The sequence below is a fragment of the Protopterus annectens genome, chromosome 3.part1, assembly GCF_019279795.1.
Source record: "Protopterus annectens isolate FY-2018-M chromosome 3.part1, PAN1.0, whole genome shotgun sequence".
NCBI classification, from domain to species: domain Eukaryota; kingdom Metazoa; phylum Chordata; order Ceratodontiformes; family Protopteridae; genus Protopterus; species Protopterus annectens.
In genome coordinates, this window is record NC_056732.1 from 826,260,154 (window position 1) to 826,285,291 (window position 25,138).

General features: G+C 42.9%; 1 protein-coding gene across 4 annotated transcripts in view; it reads left to right on the top strand.

The window, feature by feature from the left end:
* The window catches only part of ZNF516 (zinc finger protein 516), a 1,134,205-nt gene that overhangs the window by 826,284 nt on the left and 282,783 nt on the right, over positions 1-25,138 (top strand). For all 4 annotated transcript variants that reach the window (XM_044067104.1, XM_044067106.1, XM_044067108.1 and 1 more), the window contains one exon: positions 6,273-7,841. In XM_044067104.1, the coding sequence (XP_043923039.1) occupies positions 6,273-7,841 (1,569 nt within the window). The remainder of the gene's footprint in view (positions 1-6,272; positions 7,842-25,138) is intronic.

Below are 25,138 nucleotides of genomic sequence, written 5' to 3' on the forward strand. Positions count from 1 at the left end.
TCACCCAGACAGGGCCTCTCAGCCCCCAGAGAAGAGACCTAGGGCAGAGCCCCCTGAGCCAGTGTCTTCTGATGATTCTGCTGATGAATCAGACATAACTGACCAGTCTGAGGCTCCCTTCTCCAATTTTGAAGATTCTGATGCTGAAGAATCCATTCCAGCTGCTTCCCCACCAGAAGAATTCTCCTTTGGGGAAACCTTGCATGCCATGCGAGAACAGTTCCAATGGCAGCAACAGGATTTTTCAGACTCCAGAAAAGACTTAGGACCTTTCTGCACCTCCCACAGCACAGGCCCTTAGCTATACCTCCTGTTCTCTCTGTGGTGGATGATGCTTTCAATGATGTTTGCTCCGCTCCAGATTCTTTACCCCAGCCCCTGCCAAACCAGACAGATTTTACAGGGTGCCAGATACTCATCACCACCTTTACAAGGCCCCACTTGCAGACCCAGAAACTATATCCCAGGGTCCCAAGGCAGTAGCGACCACAGCTAAAAACCCTATTCCTTCTGAAAGGGAAGCAAGGTCACTAGACAGATGGGGTAAAAGGTCTACACTTCAGCTACTCTCTCAGCTAGAGCTTTAAACTGTCAGTTTCACATGATACAATACCAAGAGTTTATGCTTGATCAGTTAACTAAAAACTAACTACTGATGAATCTCTTGATAAGAAATATGTATTAGAGATGGTAAATAACATACAACAGGTTAGCAACCATTCCTTAAAATGTGGCTATGATGCACTGGAGGCTTCATTTAGATCAGCCATGACAGGCACAGTGATAAGAAGGCATGCATGGCTAAAGGAACAAGCTTTACCGGATCATGTTAAAGCTAAGTTGCTAGATGCTCCTATGGACAAGACAAGTTTGTTTGGTACACCTGCCCAGCAGGTTATGAAGAAAATGGAAGAAAAGGCAAAATCTGTTCAAACTGTTAAAGATTTCTTGCAGGTTCAACCCCAAGGTTTAGCAGGAACTGGCCTGCCAAAATTGGTCCTTTCCTGACTCCACAAAATTTCAAAGGGGCAGGAATAGGCGTTCCAGAGGCAGAAACCAATCCAGAGGAGGTGCCTACAGAGGGCGACAGTGGCAAGGTAACAACAGAGGCACAGACACAGCCACTGCCACTACATCAGCACAACCACAGTGACTTAATCCTAAATCCGCCTACCAGGGAACAAATAGCAGCTCCTCTAGGCGGAAAGTTAACCTTATTTTCAAAGAACTGGCACTACATAACAAAAGACAAGTGGATTTTACAAACCATAGATCAAGGTTACCGGTTTCACTTCCACACTTTACCAGTCAAAAGAGGAATGCCAAATCTACCTCCAAATCAAAAACAGAGGCTCTACGCCAGATAATGGAGTTAGCAAACATGAGAGCTGTGGAAAGAGTGCCAACAGCAGAACAAGGAAAGGGGTTCTACTCCAGACTATTCCTAGTTCCAAGAAAGGAAAAAAGTTGGAGACCAATTCTCGACCTGTCCACCTTAAATACATACATCATTGTCCCAAAATTCAAAATGCTGACCCTACAGCAACTTCTTCCCATACTGGGCAAGGAGTCTTGGCTGGTAACTCTAGATCTCAAGGAGGCATACCTGCACGTCCCCATTCGACCAATCTGCAGAAGATACCTCAGATTTCTTGCAGGATCAGAGCACTATCAATTCTCAGCATTGCCCTTTGGCTTATCTACTGCCCAGAGTATTCACAAAATGCCTGGCATCAGTAATCGCCATTGCAGACTACAGGGAATTCAAATTTACCCATACCTGGACGACTGCCTGCTACAAGGGGACAACAAAAGCAAGCTGACAACAGATTTACAAAGGGTCATTTACTTGCTACAAGGACTGGGATACACAGTCAATTTACAAAAGTCAAGGCTGATACCATCCCAAACAAGGACATTCTTGGCGGAATTGGACACAGTACAACAAATGGCATTCCTGACTACAGAAAAACAAAAGAACTTCCTCTTTACTTCTTGGCACTAACAAAACTGAACAAGTTAACAGCAAGAAAATTTCTACAGGCCTTGGGCTTCATGGCATCATGCATAATCTTGGTCCCATTTGCCAGACTACATATGAGGAAACTACAGTGGTACCTAAAGAATTTATGGTCCCAACACAGACACAGTCTAGAAACAGAAATCCCACTAATTCCATGCTTAAAACAGGAGTTCCTATGGTGGGCTCAGGCATGCCAGTCAAACCCAGGCCTGCCCTTCCGCAGATGTCAACCAAGCCAGACCATCACAACAGACGCTTCAGACCTAGGATGGGGGGCCCACATGCTGGACAAATGCGTGCAAGGATTGTGGACACAGGATCAACTTCACCTGCACATCAATCTAAAAGAAATGCTGGCAGTAAAACTGGCAATCCAAAAGTTCAAACCATTCCTCAAAGAGGGCCAGTTGATAAGGACAGACAACACCACAGTCATGTGGTACATCAACAAACAGGGAGGCACTCATTCATACCCCCTATGCAGAATGACCTTGGAGCTGTGGACCCTGGCACTCAGCTACAACATTCAGTTACAGGCAATATTTGTACCGGGGAAAGACAATACTCTAGCAGACATACTAAGCAGAACCACTTCGGATGCCCACGAATGGAAGCTGCACCGGGACATCTTCAAGACCATCTCAAAGAAATGGGGAATGCCACAGATAGACCTATTCGCATCACCTCTCAATCACCAGCTCAAAAATTCTGCACAAGGACATTCCACCCACTAGCATGGAAAGTGGACTCACTCTCCTTCAACTGGAAAGGCCTAACAGCATATGCATTCCCACCTCTTCCTTTGATACACAAGGTACTACTAAAAATCAAGGAAGAACGTCCAAGGATAATCCTGATAGCCCCAAACTGGCCAAGACAACACTGGTACCCACTACTGAAGAGCATGTCTCGGAACAACATGTGGCCAATACCCCTGATGCCCTTGATGTTAACTCAGAACAACTACAGCATCATACATCCAAACCTAAAAACGCTGCAACTGACTGCATGGAACATCACATAGCAGCAGCTAATCCAGAACTTTCCCAAAGAGTTAAAGACATTATTCTTGAAGCACGCAGACCTTCAACAAGAAAGAACTATGCTGGAAAATGGAAAAGGTTTGTCATTTGGAGTACCGAAAAAGGAAAAGATGTGTCAAACATAGATATGCCTAACATTCTGGAGTATCTGGCCGAACTTCTTCATTCAGGCCTGTCCTACTCCTCCATCAAGATACATGCATCAGCTATTTCAGCAGAATACAGCTTTGATCCTCCTGTTTTTTTCGCACCCTTTGCTCAGGCAGTTCCTCAGAGGAATCAAGAATGTAAAACCTCCAAGGAAACCACCATTACCAGCTTGGGACTTAAACTTTGTGCTAGAAAAGTTGACACTAGCACCCTTTGAACCAGCAGCAACAGCAGACCTACAACACCTGTCATGGAAAACTGCTTTCCTACTGGCAATTACTTCAGCAAGGAGGGTTTCAGAACTACAGGCCTTAATGGCAGTGCAACCCTTCCTAATCTTCCACCAAGATAGAGTGTCCTTGAGGACTAATCCTACATTTATGCCTAAGGTGGTATCCAGAGTATCTTTAAACCAGGCAATCCACCTACCTACCTTCTTTCCCAACCCACAAAACAGAGGGGAAAGAATACTGCATACCTTAGATGTACATAGACAGCTACGCTACTACTTGGACAGAACAAAAAATAACAGAAAGACTGACCAACTTTTTGTAGCCTATGCAACAGGAAGGGAAGGAAAAGCTCTTTCCAAACAGACAATCTCCAAATGGATAGGAAATTGCATACGGTACTGTTACTCCTTCCATGGAAAACCAATTCCACAGAACATAAGACCTCATTCTACAAGGGCAACAGCCACTACCACAGCCTTCTTACGAGGAGTGGCAACCAAAGACATTATTGAGGCGGCTACTTGGACCTCCGTGCATACATTTGCCAAGCATTATAATTTGCCTCTTTATTCCAGATCCCGAGCAGGGTTTGCCACTGCTGTACTGCAAGGGATCCTAAACACACCATAATCTACCTTTATCCTCCTCCCTAGTTGGCTATGGTATTCTACCCACTTGTTATGACTGCAGATGCATCCATGAAGGACATAGTACAGTTTTGTACCTACCATAAATGTAGATGTCCGAACTGGATAGCATCTGCAGTCAGGATTACCCTCCCTCCTTCCCCTCTGTGGTACTCCTAGGGTGTTTACCCTCCTAATAGCTAGCTGTTGGGGGGGAGTCTTTTATGGTGTATTTGTTTGTATATATGTACATATATGCTTATTGTTGTGTTTACCTCTATCTATTTGGAAACATTGGCATCTATCCAAATTTTACCCTGCAAGAGGGCTACTGGCATCTGGGGCAAGAAACACTGAGGAAAATGGCGTTGGCTGATGCTTTTATACCCGAAGACCAACAGAGATGACGTCGGGTGGAGTGCGACATCAGCCGAAGCCGGACCCGGACTTTGGAATCCGGCTGACTGCAGGGCTGCCTGACGACAGGACAACCCACTTGTTATGACTGCAGATGCTATCCAGTTCGGACATCTACATTTATGGTAGGTACAAAACTGTACTTTTTGAAACATAGCAGGTCTCAACTTCCTCAACAAGTTTTGAATGTGATTATGGAAGCCAGAAGACCTAGTACAAGGAAAGTGTACGCAGAAAAATGGAAGAGATTTTTATTTTGGAGTGCAGCAAAGAATTTGGAGGTTTCTGAGCCTAATTTGAGTGTGGCTCTTCAATATCTTACTGAGTTATTGGACAAAGGTTTGTCTTTCTCTTCCATAAAGATTCATGCTGCAGCAATTTCAGCTCACTATGATTGTGACCCACCATTGTTTTCTCATCCTTTGTTCAAGCAATTTCTTAGAGGGGCAAAGAATATAAGACCCCCACGTAGAGCTCCTACTCCTGCTTGGGATCTCAATTTTGTGTTGGAGAAACTTACTCTACAACCTTTTGAGCTTGCGGCTACTGCTGAATTGAAATACTTGTCATGGAAGACTGCTTTTTTGTTGGCCATTACTTCTGCAAGAAGGGTTTCTGAATTGCAGGCCCTTATGGCGGTTGAGCCTTTTTTTGATTTTCCATAAGGATAGGGTATCTTTACGTACTAATCCTTCCTTTATGCCTAAGGTGGTTTCTAGTGTGGCTTTAAACCAAACTATTCATTTGCCTACTTTTTATGCAGATCCCCAAAATAAGGGGGAAAAGATTTTGCACACTTTAGATGCACACAGGCAGTTGCGTTATTATTTAAGCAGGACTAAGGAATTCAGGCAGTCTCAGCAGTTGTTTGTTTCTTTTGCTTTGAGTTCTCAGGGCAAGCCTGTGTCAAAACAAACTATTTCTAAGTGGATTGGGTTTTGCATTGCATTTTGTTATTCCCATCATGGCAAGGACGTTCCAGCTGGGATTAGGCCTCATTCCACCAGGGCTACTGCCACTTCAACAGCATTTCTAAGGGGGGTGGCAACTAAGGATATTTTGGAGGCAGCTACTTGGAGTTCAGTGCATACTTTCTCTAAGCATTACCACCTTCCTCTCTACTCTAAATCTAGGGCTGGTTTTGCCACGGCTATTTTGCAGGGCATGTTGACAGCTCCTGCTTCTTTATGATTTGCCAGCCTCCCTTACCTCTGCTTTGGGATTCTACCCAAGTGTTAGGACTGCAGCAATGTGGTATGAAGAACATAGTACAGTTTTGTACCTACCATAAATGTAGATGTTCGAAGATCCACATTGCTGCAGTCCAATTTACCCTCCCTCCTTCCCCTCTGTGTTTAGGGGTGGTTGTGTGGGTGGGGTTATACTTTTGTAAATTTGTATATATTGTATATATATTTGGTGCAGGAGTGTTTGGTGTTTTTTGGTTTTGGCCTTATCTTTTTAGGGTCTTCTGACATCTGGGGCAAGAAAAGACTGAGGATATGACGTCGGTCATGCGCATTTGTACCCTGACGTCCTGACGTCAGACTAATGCGCCTTGACCGACGTCAGCCATATACTTTGGTATTCGGGCCGACTGGGACAGCGGACTACCCCAAGTGTTAGGACTGCAGCAATGTGGATCTTCGAACATCTACATTTATGGTAGGTACAAAACTGTACTTTTTAGTAGGTAATGCTGTTTCTTGCTGATGTGATGCATATGTTTAGTGGTTGTATAGGTAGTATGCATACTAATGATGTTTTCTGTGTCTCGTAGATATGGAGCTGCACAGGTGTTCTCATTGTGAGTTTTCAACTGCTGACATTTCTTTGCTCAAATCTCATGAGGTCCAGCATGAGAAGCTAGACCAAGATATCATTACAGAGATTACCTGTCATGAAGTCAAACCAGATGTGTCAGTCAGCCCTTATGTTCCCAGCAGTAACCATGAGGGGTCTTTGGTTAAATGTGAAGATGGTAGCTCTCCTGGTCATGTGGCATTAGGCATTATTGCACCAAAGGAAGAAGACCCCACAAGCATAGCTGCTGATGTTACTGATGGTTCTTTTGCTGAGGCCATTGTTCCAGATGACATAATGGACATGGATACTAATGTGTTGCCACAGCTGGAAAGCCAAGTACCAAGCCTGCAAAATGAGGAGTCTGAAATGGAAACTGATGTTAATCAGGTGCAGGCTGCTACACCAATGGATCTAAGTGAAAAATCTAGTAGATCGAAGTCATGGGGTAATAATGCTAGCTTCTCAGTGTCGGAGAGTGTTCTTGTGACCCACCAGTGCCCCTATTGTTCACACACCACCTTTTATCCTGAAGTTTTATGGATGCACCAAAGAATTTGGCATAAGGTCAGTTGTAATGATATGGCTCCTCCATGGATTCAAAAGAATGGATTTAAAAACATCAAAAGTAACACAGCTAACCAGAGCAAAAGTGGACGTACAGGGCCGCCTCCTTTCCTTGGCGGTAAAGAGTGCAGCCCTTTACCTGCTACCAAATTCACACGTACTCTGGCACCAAGTAACGGAGTGCAGGCAGCTCTAAAACAGAGTACTTCACCAGCTGGAACTACTAGTAATTTGTCTGCTGTCTTAAAGAGTAGAGAATCCAACTCATTTGGAAGACCTGCTTCAGTACCTTCCAATTTAGACAGCTACAGGAATCCAAAAGTACAACAAAACCAGATGCCACACACTAGCACAGTAGGGGAATCACAGCAGAAACTTAAAACTGAAGATCACTTGAATATAAGCAGAACTTACAGTGGTGTGGTGGGAGAACCACAGCAAAAACTTAAAGTTGAAGATCATTTGAATGTAACCAGAACTGGGGGGATTGACAAAACTAACTCTTCCTTACAACCGGTGACTTTGAGACCTAATGCACAGTCTGTAAATAAAACAGAAAAATATACGGTTACACAGGAAAGTCCAGGAATTGTGCTTCCTCCAAACATTTACCCATCCAGTCAGTTGAAAACCAAATTCAGTCAACAACAGCAGCAGTATCAGTCTTTACCAAAGCCTGAGCAGCCTGTTAATCCTGAAAGTATTTCAGCTTCATTACGGGAATATCAGGCAAAGACTGTTAACGAGCTGAGGACACAGACTAACTGCACAGTGGGAGCAAGGCCTGCTCCTGGTACACAAACGGCACAGACTAGTGGAGGGGGTCTCCCTTCAGCAGTACATGCTGTTAAACAGGACCAAGTGTCGGAAGAGATTGATAAACGTCTTTTAGATATCTTTAAAACATACATTCCAAAGGACCTAGCAACTACACTGTACCAAAGCTGGAGTGCTAACAGTCATTCTGTGGACACAGTGGGTAAGCAGTTTGCACAAAACATTCCATGGGGATGGGAGTAAAGCAGTTGACAAAGTTTTTCATTAAACACAAGTACTTAAGGTACTGTATAGTTTTCTGCTGGTTAATGTGTACCATAAGTGACAAGGCTGATTATGCAAAAATTAACATTCTGTTTAATGTAATCTGTGCGGTTTCTTTTCTGGTGTCATAGGCTGTTACTGAATTTCTTTGGAGGGTGTACTATAGCAAATTTGGTTTACAGCAGTTACCTGTAAAGGTTGGTTTAATACCGGCAAAATGTTATCTTGTTAAAGCATTAATGATAACTAGTGCACAGTAATTCGTGTGCTTTGCCTTTGTAGTAGGTATTTGGAGAATTTGAACTTGGTAGCTGTCATTTATTAAAGGACTGTTGTGTTATGTTGCAAAGTTGGTTAATTAAAAAAAAAAAAGTCTACTTGCATTAGGGGGTCCTGATGGCCCTTTGTGCAGTTTTCATATTGGTTCTCCCAATTTTGTTTTGGACCCTTTGTGCCCTATAGCTGACAGTAATCTGTTATTGGTCTGTTCCCATTACTCCTTTTTAACCTTTAGTGTCACCAGTACTGCCCCCTCTTTCAACAGGTTGGGAAGATAAAGTGGGTCAGCCAGCAGCATATGATTGCTATCAGACATGTCGGTGAATTTTTTTGTATGCTCTAAGTGGAAGAAGCTACTGATGTCATGGGCATTTTGTAATAGGGCATAGTATGTCCATTACAAGAGTCATGGAAAAATTAGGTTCTGCAGAAGGGATACCACATTTTCAAGTTAAAATAATTGTTTAGAATTACTAAGGGCCTCCTTTCTGAGGTAAGCTTGAGTGCATGCTATTGGTTACGTCATATGCTCTTAGTGTCACACACAGCATGCTTAAGGAGGTTTGGTAGTACTGCTTAGATCAGCAGAATGAAGTTCATTTATAGCTTGTCATTCTACTTTAAAGAGCAATACAGTGAGATTAATTAACAAATGTAAGCGTACACATGAAAGCCGTTTGCAGAATGCCTATTCTAGATGGGAGTGGTGTTGTACACTTTAAGAAGACTTTGCTTTACATCATGCTCTGCAGACTTGCGTTTTGTATGTAATGTTTTGTAACCAGTTTAGTAGCATTTCTGTGTACTCAAGTTTGTGCCAGTGTTGGGTACTTTACTAATCCTAGCACTTCCCCACACACAGGTTTGTAGCCTTTGAAGTTGTCCAGGGGGATTCCCCCCACCTATTTTTATGTGTATTTTTTCTATTGTAGAGAGCAGTTTAGACTGAAGGAGATGACGGCACGGTACCTCCTTTTGATGTTGCATTAGTCAGCACAAGTAACAAAATGGAGCTTATGCAATTGTTTTCTTAGGGAATCACAGCATTTCACAGCTCTTCTCCCAAAAGTGGCAAATACTTGTGTTTCTGGACAGTGTGGGAAATGGGAAGTGGGCCTTAAAACTCAGAAAGTGGGAAGTTTGCAGCATCTTTTGATAGCTTTTTTTAGTTCTAAGCAAACTCGACTGTCTCACAGACAGACAAACTAAACTCATCCTGCCCTTGCTTGGCCTCAACAAAAAAACACCACCAATGGCTTTTTCGTCCCCAAGGTTAGCAGATTGGTATAGGACCTGTTTATATCTTCTGCAGACCACTTATGTGAGGAATTAATTCATTCTCCTTCACAAGGTTGGTACTTTCCTGGATACAGTACTGGCAATTTGGCCTCAGGGGCTGCTGTATGCAGTTCTCCCAGTCTCTTTATCTTCCAGAGAATTCAGTGAGCAGGCAACCTTTGTTCTGATGAGGACGGCACAGTGGATAGCATTGTCGCGTCACAACAAGAGGTTCCCTGGTTCAATTCTCATCTGGGGTTCCTTCTGTGTGGAGTCTGCATGTCCTCCCTGTGTTCTCGTGGGTTTCCTCTGGGTGCTCTGCTTTCCTCACACATTCCAAAGACGTAGGTGGATTGGACTCACTCAACTGGCCATAGGTATGAGTGTGCATGTGGTATGCAAGAACTGCTGTGGCAGGGCTAGCCACCCGGCAGTGTAAACCTTGGCTCTAGATTGACACCGTTGAAGTGACACCCCGACCCTCATGTTAAAAAGTAGGAAAAAGGGATTGTGGTTGGATGCACAAAGCAGAAATTGATTAGAAGTAAACTCTATAAATGGGAAATGAATTTTGAACTAAAGAAAAACTGATGTATACAAAATCCAGTCAAAAATCAATTTCAACTCTCTATGTTCATCGTGTTTCACTGTTGCAGTCATTACACTTGGGTTATCCTGCTGGCAGGCTACCCGCAGTCGGCCTGAATTCCAAAGTCCTGGTCCCGCGTCTGTTGCTGTCGCCTCTTCCCTGACATCAGTGCACTAGGGATATATAAGATGCAGCTGATGACATTTTTTTCAGTCTTTCTTGCCGCGCGGTGCCCGAAGCAAAAGCAGTTTGCAATTTCAGATCCGAAGTCTTCAATAAAACTAAGTACCCCGTTGGGGAAACTTTTTTCTTGCTCCAGAGTGATGTCAGAAAAAGTTAACGATTGTATTTCTTGTAGGAAGCAAATACCTCATAAGGATTTTCATTCTTACTGTATTCCTTGCCTAGGCCCTGACCGCGACGTTGCTAGTTGTCAGTTTTGTGCTAGATTTAACCAACGCACTATTAAGAGTCAGTACGATTTTGCATTTCATTACTTTGGCCAAGGTTTAACTATATAATGCTGTCAGAACAGCCGACGACCGGAGTTCATAAAAAGCGCAAGGAAAGAGAAAAGGACAGGCATCCGAGGTCCAAAACAGATGAAGCCTCTTCTAGGCCAGTCGCCGGTTCTCAGTGAGGCGCTTTCACAGCTCCTGGCACCCGCTACCTCAGAGCCACAGGCTGCCTCTGACTCCCACATGGAGACGACTAGGCCTCTGGATACTCCAGGTATTGGGCCTTCGGAAACTAATCCCTCATTTGGGTCTGGAGCCGCTGAGCAGGCATCGGCTTCTGAGGGTGTTTTCAGACCTACACAGCTTTATATCAAGCCAACTTCAGCATCCAAGACAGACTAAAACAGCTTTAAAGGCAAGGAAACAAGTACAGCATTCTCCAGGACAGACTTCCATGCCTAAGAAACAGATGCTCAAAATGGCCGAAGACCTAATTACTTTGATCAGGGGTTCCCATCCCCCTCCTGATAAGAGGCCTAGGCAAGGCACTGAATATGATTTCTGTGATCAGGTTTCCATTTCCTCTGACTCCTCTTCAGAACAGGGATACTCTCTTCCTCCCTATGAGGAGTCTGATGCTGAAGAATATGTTTCTTTAGCTTCTCCTCCTGAGGATTATTCCTTTGGGGAAACCCTGCATACCATGAGGGAGCATCTCCACTGGGAGAGCCAAGATTACTCAGAATCTAAGAAAAGGCTCAGACTTTCTTCTACTACCTCAGCACAGACCTCTTGCTATTCCACCTGTTCTAGACATGGTAGATGTATTTTCAGAGTCCGGACGGTCTCCCGACTCTCTACCTCCTGCACCTGTTAAGCCAGACAGATACTACAGGGTTCCAGATTCTCATAAATTTCTGTATAAAAACCCTGCTGCTGACCCAGAAACTATATCTCAGGGTCCCAAAGGGGTCAAGGCCTCTACTGCAAAAAACCCTGTCCCCTCAGATAGGGATTCAAGGGCACTGGACAGATGGGGGAAAAAAGTTTACACTTCTGTTACCTTGGCTGTAAGGACTTTAAATTGTCAGTTTCATATACTTAAATATCAGCAATACTTAATGTCACTGCTAAAACAGAAAATGCTGACAAATTCTGAATGTTCTGAGAACAAGGAAATGCAGGATTTATTGCATGCAGCTGAACATGTGGGAAAGCATACATTGCAGTGTGGTTTTGATTCACTGGAGGCCTCTTGCAGGGCCTCTGTTACAAGTTCTGTCATTAGAAGGCATGCTTGGTTAAAGGAACAGAATCTGCCTGATCATGTTAAAGCAAAATTATTGGATGCTCCATTACAGCATGCAATACTTTATTTGGTGTTAAGGCAGAAGAGGTGTTGAAGAAAATGGAGGTTAAAGCTAAATCTATGCAGACAGTAAAGTATTTCTTACAGGTACAGCCACCCAGATTTAGCAGGAACTGGCCTTCTAAGAATTGGTCCTTTCCAGTGTCAGGCCACAAAGAGGCAGATACAGACGCCCTAGAGACAGACAGCAGCCCCAGGGCACATACAGGCCCAAACAATGGGGTGCTTCTACCTCCAAAAGCGGACAAGACAAATCACAGCCATATAGGAAACAGTCCCAATGACTTCCCTCTGCCAATGCCAAGCACTTATCTTTTGGCATCACCCTTAGGGGGAAAGCTAGCACTTTTTTCACAAAATTGGCACATGATCACCCAGGACAAATGGGTCTTAAATATAGTCTCTCAGGGCTACAGGGTCCACTTTTACACCCTTCCAAAGGCAAAAGGTATGCCAGACCTGCCACACAACCAATGGGCAGAGGCACAAAAACAAGTTTCATCTCTCATGGACATGAGGGCTATTCAGCCAGTACCACAACAAGAGCAGGGACAAGGATTTTACTCAAGACTTTTCTTAGTACCAAGAAAGGACAAAGCCTGGAGACCAATTCTGGACCGGTCTATTCTAAATACTTTTCTGGACGTTCCAAAATTCAAAATGTTGACTCTGCAGCAGCTTCTGCCCATGCTGGGCAAGAAGGCTTGGCTTGTAGCTTTGGACCTCAGAGGCATACCTGCATGTCCCAATCAGACAGTCTTGCAGAAGATACCTCAGATTCATAGCTGGCTCAGTGCACTACCAATTCTCTACACTGCCCTTTGGCTTATCTACTGCGCCCAGGGTCTTCACAAAATGCCTGGCACCAGTAATTGCATTTTGCAGACAAAGAGGAATTCAAATATATCCCTACTTGGACGACTGCCTTATTCAAGCAGAGACCAAAGACATTCTACTAAAGCATCTGGCGTTCATAAAAAGATTACTAATTTGCCTAGGGTACACAATAAATGAAAAGAAATCAAAACTAGTACCCTCTCAAGAGGTAATATTCCTGGGTGCAAGCTTAAATACAACTACCCAGATGGCTTATTTCACGCCAGACAAACAAAGGCAACTGACTTCTTACTTTGAAAGCATGGCAACAAAGACCCAGTTATCTGCAAGAAAAATTCTGCAGGCTCTGGGCTACATGGCATCCTGCATTCTGCTAATTCCATATGCAAGACTGCATATGAGGAAGCTACAATGGTATCTAAAAAGTGTTTGGACTGAACATTGCCACAGCCTGGAATCATTAATTTCACTCATTCCCTGCCTGCAACAGGAGTTTCGATGGTGGGCACAGGCCTGTCACCACAACAAGGGACAGCCATTCACTTTACCCACAGCCAGGCAAACACTAACAACAGATGCATCCGATTATGCCTGGGGGGGGGGGCCTACATGGCAGGAAAATGTATTCAGGGCACATGGCCCGCAAGCCAAAGGCATCTCCACATCAATCAAAAAGAGATGCAAGCTGTACAAAATGCCCTGACAGCCTTCAAGGACCTACTTCATTCAGGACAGCTGCTGATAAAGACGGACAATACTACAGTCATGTGGTGCATAAACAAGCAGGGAGGCGCACATTCTTACCCCCCCCCGCAGACTAGCCATGATTTTGTGGAACACAGCATTGACTTACCAAGTACACCTGCAAGCACAATTCCTGCCAGGAAAAACAAATGCTCTGGCAGACGAACTAAGCAGAAACCTCATGGATCCTCACGAGTGGAAACTAGATCCACAAATCTTCAACATAACAAAGAAATGGGGATGCCCAGACATAGATCTATTTGCCTCCCCTCACAACTGCCAACTGTAGAGATTCTACACAAGGACTTGTCACAAACAAGCATGGAAAGTGGATGCTTGGTCATTCAGCTGGAACAACCTTACAGTATATGCCTTTCCTCCACTGCCTCTCCTCCCCAAGGTACTCCTAAAGGTCAGACAAGAGAAGCCACAAATTATACTGATTGCCCACGCCAGCACTTGTACCGAATCCTAAGGAGCTTGTCTCAAGGCCCAGCCTGGACATTCCCTCAAATTCCTCATTTACTGACCCAACAAAACAATCAGATCCTGCACAGCCAACTCAGAACCTTAAATCTGGCTGCATGGCGGATAGTGTAACCATTCAGAATACACCTCTCTCTAAAGCTGTTATGGATGTTATTTTGGAGGCCAGGAGGCCCAGCATCAGAAAATCTTATGCAGAAAAATGAAAGAGATTCTGTGCTTGGAACCAGGCACAAGGAATTGACACGCTTGTACCAAATATTCCTCAGATTTTACAATACCTAACTGAGATGCTGGACAAAGGCCTATCCTTCTCATCAATTAATATCCATGCCTCTGCCATTTCAGCTCATTACAATACGGACCCACCTATTTTTTCACATCCATTGTTTAGGCAGTACCTCAGAGGGGCCAAAAAGACAAGACCTCCAAGGAGAGCACCAATACCTGCATGGGACCTCAACTTTGTCTTGGAAAAACTCACACTGCCTCCTTTTGAGCCAGCCAATACAGCTGAGATAAAATTCTTATGGAAAACAGCTCTGCTCCTAGCAATAACTTCAGCAAGAAGAGTCTGAGTTACAGGCATTAATGGCTGTGGAACCTTTTACTTCCATCCGGACAAGGTTTCTCTAAGGACAAACCCAACATTTATGCCTAAGGTAGTGTCCAGTGTAGCTCTTAATCACACCATTCATTTGCCTACTTTTTACCCAAACCCACAGAATAAAGGGGAGAGATTTCTGCATTCTTTGGACATACACAGACCGCTACGCTTCTGCTTGGACAAAACTAAAGCTTTCAGAAAGACTGAGCAACTTTTAGTGGCATATGCTGCAGGATCACAAGGAAAGGCCATCTCAAAGCAGACTATTTCAAAATGGATAGGACACTGCATTTGTTTCTGCTATTCACAACATGGCAAATCAGTGCCTAAGGGCATTGGACCACATTCGACCAGGGCAGCAGCCACCTCAGTAGCCTTCCTCAGAGGAGTACCAACCAAGGATATTTTGGAGGCTGCAACTTGGACTTCAGTGCACACTTTTACTAAGCACTACCACTTACCTCTTTACTCTAAATCCAAAGCAGGCTTTGCCACTGCAGTTCTGCAGGGCCTTATAGCCACTCCTAATTCTATTTAGACCCAGCCGCCCCACCCAACCTCAGCTTTGGGATTCAACCCAAGTGTAATGACTGCAACAGTGAAACACGATGAACATAGTACAGTTGTGTACCTACCATAAATGTAGATGTTCGAGTGTATTCACTGTTGCAGTCCAGGTTACCCACCATCCCCCTTTCTTTGCTGGGACTTATCTGTACTTCTCTATTCTATACAACCTATGTGGTACATTTGCTTGTAGATGAAGGTAATGTTTATTTTAGTGCATGCTTTTTATAAGCAATGTTTTTAACCTACCCTTTTGGGGGCACCTGACATCTGGGGCAAGAAAAACTGAAGAAAATGGCGTCAGCTGCATCTTATTATACCCCTGGCGCACTGACGTCAGGAACGAGGCAACAGCAACCGACGCCGGGCCAGGACTTTGGAATTCAGGCCGACTGTGGGTAGCTTGCCAGCAGGATGTGGGTAGCTTGCCAGCAGGATAACCCAAGTGTAATGACTGCAACAGTGAATACACTCAAACATCTACATTTATGGTAGGTACATAACTGTAGTTTTTCAATTTAGAGAACGCATTTTAGTCTACTTGTTTGTAGGATGTGCACATTTTTACTGCATTTGTTAACTGGGCAAGTCCATTTACCCATTCCCCTTTTCTGGGGTAACCTAGAGTGCACTGTGTTTAAATGACTTTCTCAGAGTTGCACCGCAATCAAATGGAGACGGAAGGAATGAATTCTCTGTACCCTGGACTGCAGAAAGCACCTCATTGACTGTTCAGAGTCGTAATCTTCTGTGCTTACCTGCCTGATCTGCTCATGCTGGGCAGAACCTGTATTTTGTGGTTACCTTGTGTGATTCCGATTATCCCTTACTGCCCCTAACAACTTTGGTCTCCAATGCAGATGGTGTTTTTTTTTCCGTGCGTCGTCCTTCTGGTGACTGTTTGCTGTGTCATCTGAGATATTTATTTCATTTGTTAATTGGGTGCGTCAAATGGTATGAGAACCCTTTTCCACCAGCCTGGGGCAAAGGCACACGAAGTGTGTTTAGTAAAATTAACATATATAGTGTTGAAAAATTAGAAATGTAAATTATAATAAAATATATCTTAAATGTTTCTGAGCTTTAGAAGACATTTCACCAGTGCATGTAGAAGTAATGCAAGACAATGTGCAAAACTTAGTATACTAGAACAGATGGGAGAAAAGACAGCCTTACATAGTTCATGACCAGCAGAGTGACAGCAGTGATTTTTATCACTGATATTGTTAACTTGGCAAGTATTTTGTAATGGTAATTAACCATTATCCACTGTCTATGAAATACTGACATTTGTAAACAGAAGATAGATTTTATGCTGCAGTAGATTTGCTCCGAATTATGATTATAATTTACCTGTTAGAGTAGTTGCTTTCTAGTAGGTGGGGAGTTTACTTTGTGGTGTTTCACCTGCATCAAAAGTGAGCATTTTTAGCTTCAGTAACCCATAAGCTTGGGACCTTACAGCAAAATGATGTAATTCTGGCATTTAGGGCGGGGCAGTAAAAAATAAGAGTAGCGGGATCTATGTCCAAATCCAGGCCAGTAACAAGCGGTGTGCCTCAGGGCTCTGTCCTGGGACCCCTCCTGTTTGGCATATACTTCTCAGAAGTACAGGCAAGCACTGAAGGGCTGTGGCTGACCAAGTTTGCAGACGACTGCAAACTTGGTGCTATAATAGTCTCCAGCCGACATGGATATCCTCCAGAAGGGCCTTAATGAGACTGATGCATGGTGTCAAATCCATGGTCTCAAGCTAAATGCAAAAAAATGCGTAGTAATCCCCTTTGGAAATAACAAGAGTACCCACGAACTACCACATAGGAGGTAAGCCCCTGAAATCTGAAGAAGTAATAAGGGATCTAGGGACCCAAGTAGATAGTCAGCTTTCCTTTGACAACCATGTTGCCAAGGTGGTTAGAAAATCCTATGTGACCCATCTGATCACGAAAGGGTTCGCATCAAGATCCAAGGATGTAGTGGTGCCCCTCTACTCTTCCCTTATCAGACCCATTGTTGAGTACAATGCACCAGTTGGGATGTACCTGGCCAGGCATCTCCAGCAGCTGGAGAGACCACAGAGGTACCTCACTAAGAGGAGTACTGGCCTCAAACAGTTGCCCTGTGCAGCACGATTGAAAAAACTAAGGCTTTTCTCTGTTGCATACCACCTTCTCAGAGGCAATCTCTGTCCAACATACAGAGCCATGTCCAACTCAGAACGGTTAAACATGCTCCATCTTAGCAAAACCAAATCTACTCGAGCTGTACGCTCTAGGGATATAAACCTCAGCACAACAATGAATAGAACATGCTGGAGGGATAGATTCCCTTCGCAAAGACTTCCCTTGCTATGGAACAAGGTCCCGATCTACATAAGACAGAGCCCCTCACTATTCCTCTTCAAGAGGAACCTTGAGTGGATGGGTAGCAAAGCTCACACCAGGGATCATACCAACAGCTCTACTAGATAGGGGCCAAGGGTACTAGCTGCTAGATCAAGGGCCTAGGGAACTAACCAAAGGGGCGGTCAATACCGCACAATGTGGCTGGGCTAATATATGCCTTCGGGCAGATAGCCCAGTAACCTACCTATGATAGTAAGAGAAGCAAGTGTGTGTTTGGCAAGTGCAAGAACAGGAAGCCTCCTTGCCTCCTGTTGGAAAAGACGTCGGTGCAAACTAAAAATCCTGTTATAGTTTGAATTCCAGTATTATGTGATGAATTGAGGGGTAATGATAGGCACTGCCTACAGTGACTTCTTAGTAAGTAGGTTTATATCTGTGGGACTTCTGGATTAGAAAGTGTGCAAAGAGTCTGTAAGTCAACTTTTAGGTGCCTCCATACACTTCTGACAGAGTTCTCATAACATGCTGAGTTAGGTGCCTACTGATTTTCTTACTGCTTGACTGCAGTTAATGGATTTTTTTTTGAGGATTAAATATTTTCAAATTGACAGCATTGTGCATTCTTTGGGGATTGACTGACTGCCATTTTCTTTACATTTATGACTGTTAATAGACAGAACCATAGAATTCCTTCTGTGTTCCTCACCGTAATTGTGCAGTAAAATCCCAAAGTATCTGTTCTCTTTTTTTGTCATTTTTGTTGCCTGGTAGTTGAGCTAATATTTTGACCCTTTCGGTTCTGCCTAGGTTTGACCGTGTAGACTCAGGGGTGATGTTAGTTGTACAGTAAGTCATTTACATAACATTATTTATTTTAAACATATGATGATGTAGAGCTTTGTGAGTATGGCTGACCCACATAAGGTGTGTGTGTGTGTTTTATTTTGTGTGCATCTTGTTTTTTTTTAGCAGTCTTGCTAACCTGGTTGACACCCATTTTCAGTACATATTTTAACCATGTTGCTAACCTGGGGGATGCCCATTTTCAGTGGAGGCTTGGGAGCACTCTTAGCGACCTGCTCAAATGGTAGACAGATGGAGAATATGCAGAATGAGCTTGTTAAACAGCTTAAAGCTTTAGTCCTCTGAACTAAACTTGTATGAAAGAGTTAAAAGCGTAAAATAAAACATTGAGAATGTTATAGAAATGAGGTTGCAGTTACTGTAGAACCTGATTAACGGCAGTTTTTTTTTTTTTTTTCTTGTAGTAGTTATATTTGCAAACAAGTAGACTCATCATTATAGCAAGCATCAACATCCTAGATGAAGTCCCCCCCCCCCCAATACATTTTTTTAACAAGTTCCAGTGGTTCTCCAGTGATAATGTTCAGCCACCACCCAGACTTCCTTTAAAAGACCGATTAAGTAACTATGGCAATAAGCCCACAGGTTTACCATAGTACCATAGTAAACAGTGTCCTCTTTGAATAGTAGTAGCAGTAGTAGTTGATCCAACCCCACCTCTTTGCATTCCACTTATTCTGGGCTGGGAGGTTGGCATAAGGGTGGGAGGTTGGCATAATGGTTAAGGTGTTTACCTTACAGATACAAGCTGCAAGGTTTGATTCTCACATGGGGTAATTGGCTAGGCTTAAAATGGCCCACAAAGGCAGTTAGCCTAGTACTAATCTATGAGTCTGTGTGCAGTCAAACCAAGGGGAGAAGGGATCAGCCATGGTGGGTCCAACTGTAAGAGTAAAACTGGATAACTTTTTTTATGGCTGCCGTGGGTGTCTTGTTGTTTAGGGGAGTCCGTGCACAGCACCAAATGTGAGAAATGCTGGGTCTGTATCACGACATTGAAAAGACCGGAGATCGAACGGCATTTACATCGAAAATGCCATTTATTGAAGTCTCTCTTGTGGGGGGCTGTGCCCCCCCCCCCACTAATTATATATACTAACTCCGACATTGCACTACAGTGAGGAAAGGGCAAAATTTTCAATCTTCACTGTACCACAATCTCACAGTAAACATCTTGATGAATGGCATTTCCGATGTAAATGCTGTTCGATCACCGGTCTTTTCGATGTGTTGATCTAGACCCAGGAATGCCGTATAGTGTTGTGCGGCAGGATTGAAAATCCAGGCCTGTCCCAGTCATATTCTTCATATGTTTATGCATGTTTTATTTTTGGGAGCATTCATTTGAATTGTGGTCCTCTTAGGAAAATTTCCATGTGTAAATTAATTATAATGAGTAAAAAATATATAATACAGATTGTTGTAAATACAGCATAGTTGTATTGCATATATGATACTGTTAAATTGCAGATTTTAATTTTGTAATATGTGACCATTTATTCCAGCACAATATAGTAAGGCAGAATTAGACTGTCAGAATTGTCATTTGTAAGACTTGGATGAATGCCGTTTAAGATTTGATTGATACACAGTTGCATAAGTAAATCTGTCATACAAGTCAAAAAAGAACATGACTGCTGTTCAAAGTGAATTAAAGAATGAAGTGATTATCTATGTGGTAACCATGGTTAGTGCAAGTTAACTATGTAACAGTAGTGTTACTGGCCAGTTGCTATCATTTTTGCAAAGCCAAGTGTTTGTGATTTAAAAAATAAATAAATAAAGCTGTGTTTTATATCAGTTCTTGTTTGTGATGCCATTTATACTATTGGGCATTAGTACCAGCATGTCTTTAAAAGAGTGCATCACCAAACTGATGGTAACTTGTTTTATTATGTTAACGAATCTAAATTTTATAGCAGACTAGTGCCAGAGTTGAGGCTTAAAAAGCAGAATATCTTATGTTAGCGCTGTTCACTGTGCGTCTGCCAGGTATTTTTTTTTTAATGTTGTCCTGTACTTATCTGGGGCAAATATATATTGGTCAACCCACCCCAAGCTTCATAAACTCACTCCAGCATTTGGGCAAATAAGCTACTACAGTTGGTACAAGTGGGAATCACCTCTGATTACTTGATAGCTTGAAGTCAGAGTAGAAAACAGAATGAGATGGTCCTTCATAAAGGAGCCAGGCAGTCACCATTCATTTGGTTCCTTGGTGTTTTTGTGGTTTCTACTTATTTTCTAAAGAAAATTTTCACTTGAGTAGAATATGCTTCTTGTAGTTTTTATCTGAATATTTGACTTTTATTTCTTTTGCCAAATTTTACAAGCAACTGTACTGGATCACTTAGGTTGTCTGAAGATTTCTACCCAAAATGTATTATTTATTTAAATTGAGAGCACGGTAGTGTAAATTGTGCTCTCAATTTAAATGAGTCATAAACCATTGTAAACAAATCCTTTTGACTTTTTTCATTGAAGATGCAGTAAAAATATAAAATGCAAATAACTAAAATCTACAGCTTTTTTCAGTGGAGCTGCAGCAAAATGTAGATGTTGGTCTGTATAAAGTACTTACTGCATTTGTACAGAAAAAGCTATCACTATGAAAGCAAAACTCTTGAGTCATCTAGAAAAAGGATTTTTAGAAGTTCCAAAATTCATGATAATATTACAAGGCCTTCTACCTCTTATCCTTTGACACACTTCTATTGTCACTCTAGACCTAAAGGATGCCTGCTCTTATATAACCTTAGCCAGGGTGCAGCAACAAATGGGTAAGAGCCCATTCCTGCCTTGTGTGCAGACTAGCAACACAAGCATGGAATCTGGCCCAGGAAATGAGATTGATCCTGAAGGCTTCTTTAAGAATATAGTAGACATACTAAATGTGCTTATGAGCCTCTAAAATAGCTTTTTTATGGTGATTTTCACCTGTTGACAGTGGTAATGTATCCCTTTCAAAAGTGTACAGGGCAGCATTTTGAGGGTGCAGTACATGTGATGTTAGTAGTATGGGGTTTGAGTACAAATTATAAATTTCTGGCTGCACTCCATTCCCCATGTTAGGACAGTTCAGGACAGAGGTGGTCCTAAAACAGTGGCTGTAAGACATTAGGTGTTTGTGGACTTGATGGAATTTGTTGGGACAGTATATGAATAATAATCCTCAGGAGGAGGAGTGAGGTTTCAAGGGAAGGCAGAAATTCAGCAACGTAAGTAGTGTTGGAGTTGCTGAAAATTGTTAAAAAGATGGTGTGTACTGCTTGATAGTAGCAGTTGAAGCTTTTAGTACATCATGTCATCTGTTAATGTTAACACGTTACAGCTTAAATGTGGTGATGTAGTAAAGATGTTTAATAGGTGAAAGTATAACTGCAAGATTTGTAAGAGGTGAAGGTATAACTGCAAGATTTGTAAGAATCTGGATAAAAGAGGTTTGATCTTTGATCTTGAAGAAGATTATTCTATAGAGCTCATTTCCTAGAGAGGATGTCACAAAGCTGCTACCTGCCCATACTATTAAGAAGCATGTTTTGAGCTTTAGTATCCAAAGTCCATACAATGGTAGCCCTGCTACAAGGTGTGATGTTTCTGTTCCAGAGAGTCATCCCTTTCTTCTCTCAAGGTCTCATGGAGGGAAGGGGGACTCTACTTCTGGTCTTGAATTTTCTAAGTTTGTAGTTGGAGAACAATGCCTCTTTACCTTTCAGGTAATAGTTAGTTTCAAGGGTCAAGTGCGTCTTCCCTTTGAGGTAGATCTTTCTGGGCATTTCCTCTCTGGGCCCTGTTTTGCCAGGTCTCTTGGCTCCATTTCATCCCTTGGGTCTCTGTGCATGGATATTAATGTTAAGCAAAATTGACAGACTGTTCTGAAGATTAGTCAACTTGGCCGAATCACTTAGAGCCATATTTTACACTGCTGAGTGGCTAGCTGTGCCACTGCTTTCAGTATGTGATCATGTTCTCCTGTCTTGAGGATACTGCGCACCACAGGAGATGCCAATAGCTTTTGGTCTGTACAACTCTTCCCCCTTTAGGGCACCATATAGAGTTTGTGCTGCCGCCCACAGCTCCATTCATTGGTGAGTTTGAGATGGAAACTCAGCATGTTTTTGGTGATGGGATGATGGAGGTGAGCAGTTTGGATTCAGATCAGGGTGCAGAACCACTGACCCAAAGTTTGTAGTTTGACAGATAGTTGAGAAGAAGCTAAAGATGAGGAAAGAGTCCAGTTTGGGCATTCCTAGACTTTCATGAGAAGGTCCCAAAAAAGCTGCTTTAGACAGTTCTGCAGTGGTTCGAAGTCCCAGAAACATTGGTAGAATTAGTGCAGGCTATGTACAAGGACCCAATTAGTCAAGTACAAACGACAGTTTTGCCTCAGCGGGGCTCCCAGTAGGAGTGGGTGTTAAGCTTTGAGCCCACTGCTCATCATACTGATGATGGATTACATTAGCAAACAAGTCGGAGAGGACAAATCAACAAAGTTGCTATAAGCAGATGATGTAGCATTACAGGCAGACTCTGAATAAGAACTTCAGCAAAGGATTGGGGAATGGAATGTAAAACTGAAGAGACATGGAATGAAATATGAGTACAGACAAGACAGTAGTAATGGCAGCAAATTGGGGAAATCGGATGATGGTGAAAATTGAGATAGAAGAGAAAGCAGTGGAACAGGTTTACAGCTTTAGATGACTGTGAGAGGTGGTTGAGGATAGGGGAAGTCTGAATGAAGAGGTCAAAGCTAGAATTGTAGGAGCTGCAGCCAACTGGCATAGTGTGTCAGGCATAGTGTATGACAGAAAAATCTCAAAGAAGCTGAAAAGTAAGCTGTATAAAACAGTTGTGCAACCATTATTATTGTATGGTAGAGACACCTGGCAATAAAGGCAGAGCAGATGAAGCTAGAAGTGATGGAAATGAAGTGGCTGAGACCACTTGGTAGGATGCACACAGTAGGACAGACAAACTAAAGACATAAGAGCAGAAGCCAAAGTAACTCCAGTTGCAGAAAAGATCAAAAAGAACAGATCAATATGGTTTGGGCTCATGTGCAGAAAAGCAGAAGACCATCTGGTGAAGATTTGGGACAGACAGGAAGAAGGCAAGAGGAAATGAGGTCGTCCAGCAAAGAGGTGAATGGATTGTGTGACAGAAGAACTCTGACAGCCTGGCATGAATATCAAAGAAGGCAGGAGTATGGTATTGAATTGAGAGATGGCAACTGTTAATGTGACACCCCGACCCAAAGTTGAAAATGGGGAGAAAGGTGGTTGATAATGATGATCTACAGATTAAGATGAGACTTATCCCCTTCCCCTGTAGTTCCAGCGCAGGCAGTGATAGTGCTACCCCCCCCCCACACACTTTCATCTCTACTTCCTCATTGTCTCCTAGTATGGTGTCATTATCTTCAAGGCCAGCTAGCTCCCTGCTAAGGTTAAGGTCTTCAATGTCTGTGATGCCAGTAGTGTTTATAGTCTCCGTGATTTCTTCCTTGATGCCAGCTGTCTCTTTGGCCCTGGGTTTTGGAGTTAAGGTTTAGGCTGAAACACCAATTCTTTGTTAAATATTTTTGACACGGGAAAACCTCGGGCTTGAGCTCGAGTTAATCACCAGGAGATAACTTGTTTGCTGGGGGTTAGTGTCTGCCTTCTGCTTGATATCTGGACTGAAAAAAAATAATTTCAGCAGGACTCTGCACTGAGTGCTGTACTTCAATGTTGTACATGCCAATAAGTGTCTTTCAACTCCATTATTGGTGTCATCCATGCATAGGCTGCTCCTGGTGCCTTCTTCACTACATATCTTTTCTAGACACTGATCTAGGCCTGCATCTTAACCTTTGAGTTTTACCCCACTATGAAAGAAGATAAGTTGTTCACCAGGAGATTTGTTGTCAAGAGTCCACCTGTTCTTAGTCATCCCTAGAATGCTACTGTAAAGGACCCATGTCAGAAGTTGGTGCAAAGGAAAACATATTGACTGCACGGTGGAATCTCTGGTACTTGTCTGATATAAGGGTATGCAAAGGTCATAGCCTAATTTCTCAGATTGAGAGTAATTTTGTGGTATTGTATCAGTGTTTTGTATGTGCATATTCCGTTTGAGCATGTTATTCCAGACCTGGAAAAGAAGGTGACATGCAGACTGTAATGGAAGATGGAGAGGAGTTAAAGCGTGAAGTTTTATCTGTGCTGTGCAGACTAAGTTGGCATTTCAGTCCTAGCAGTTGAGGATGACTGTCTGCAGCCATTCAGGTTTGTCTTTATGGTAAGTACACAGCTTTCGTTTATAGCTAACATCCTCAAACGAGCATATTGTGTTCATGATAGGGAACATTACTGCAAGACATTTGTGAGATAAACTGGGAGTACTACACCTACGTACCTATATACAGAACCTAAAACCAACTGTATGTGGTTAGTCTGCAGCATGTCCTGCAAGATGAAAGTTGCAGACCCTGCATAATTCCTAGACTGACCATATAGACTAGTCTGGTATATATGGGTATCTAAGTGGCAGACCCCAGGAGACTCTGGGCAGACATTCTAGAAGAAAGCAGCAGTGGTAACAGCTGACCAAGTGATTAGGCCCTAATCTGCTCAGACACAGTCTTACTATTGTAACAGCAGATGGTGACAGTTTGCAAGCCGTTTGCAATCTGCAGAATAAACTGAATGATATTGCTTGTCTGCAGTGAAAGAAATAAGCAAGTGGTCTATCTTGAGTCCTTGGTTCACGGCGTAGTGTCTCAGTTGCTTGCTCATGTCCTTGATGTGCAAAATTCCTTGTCACAGAAA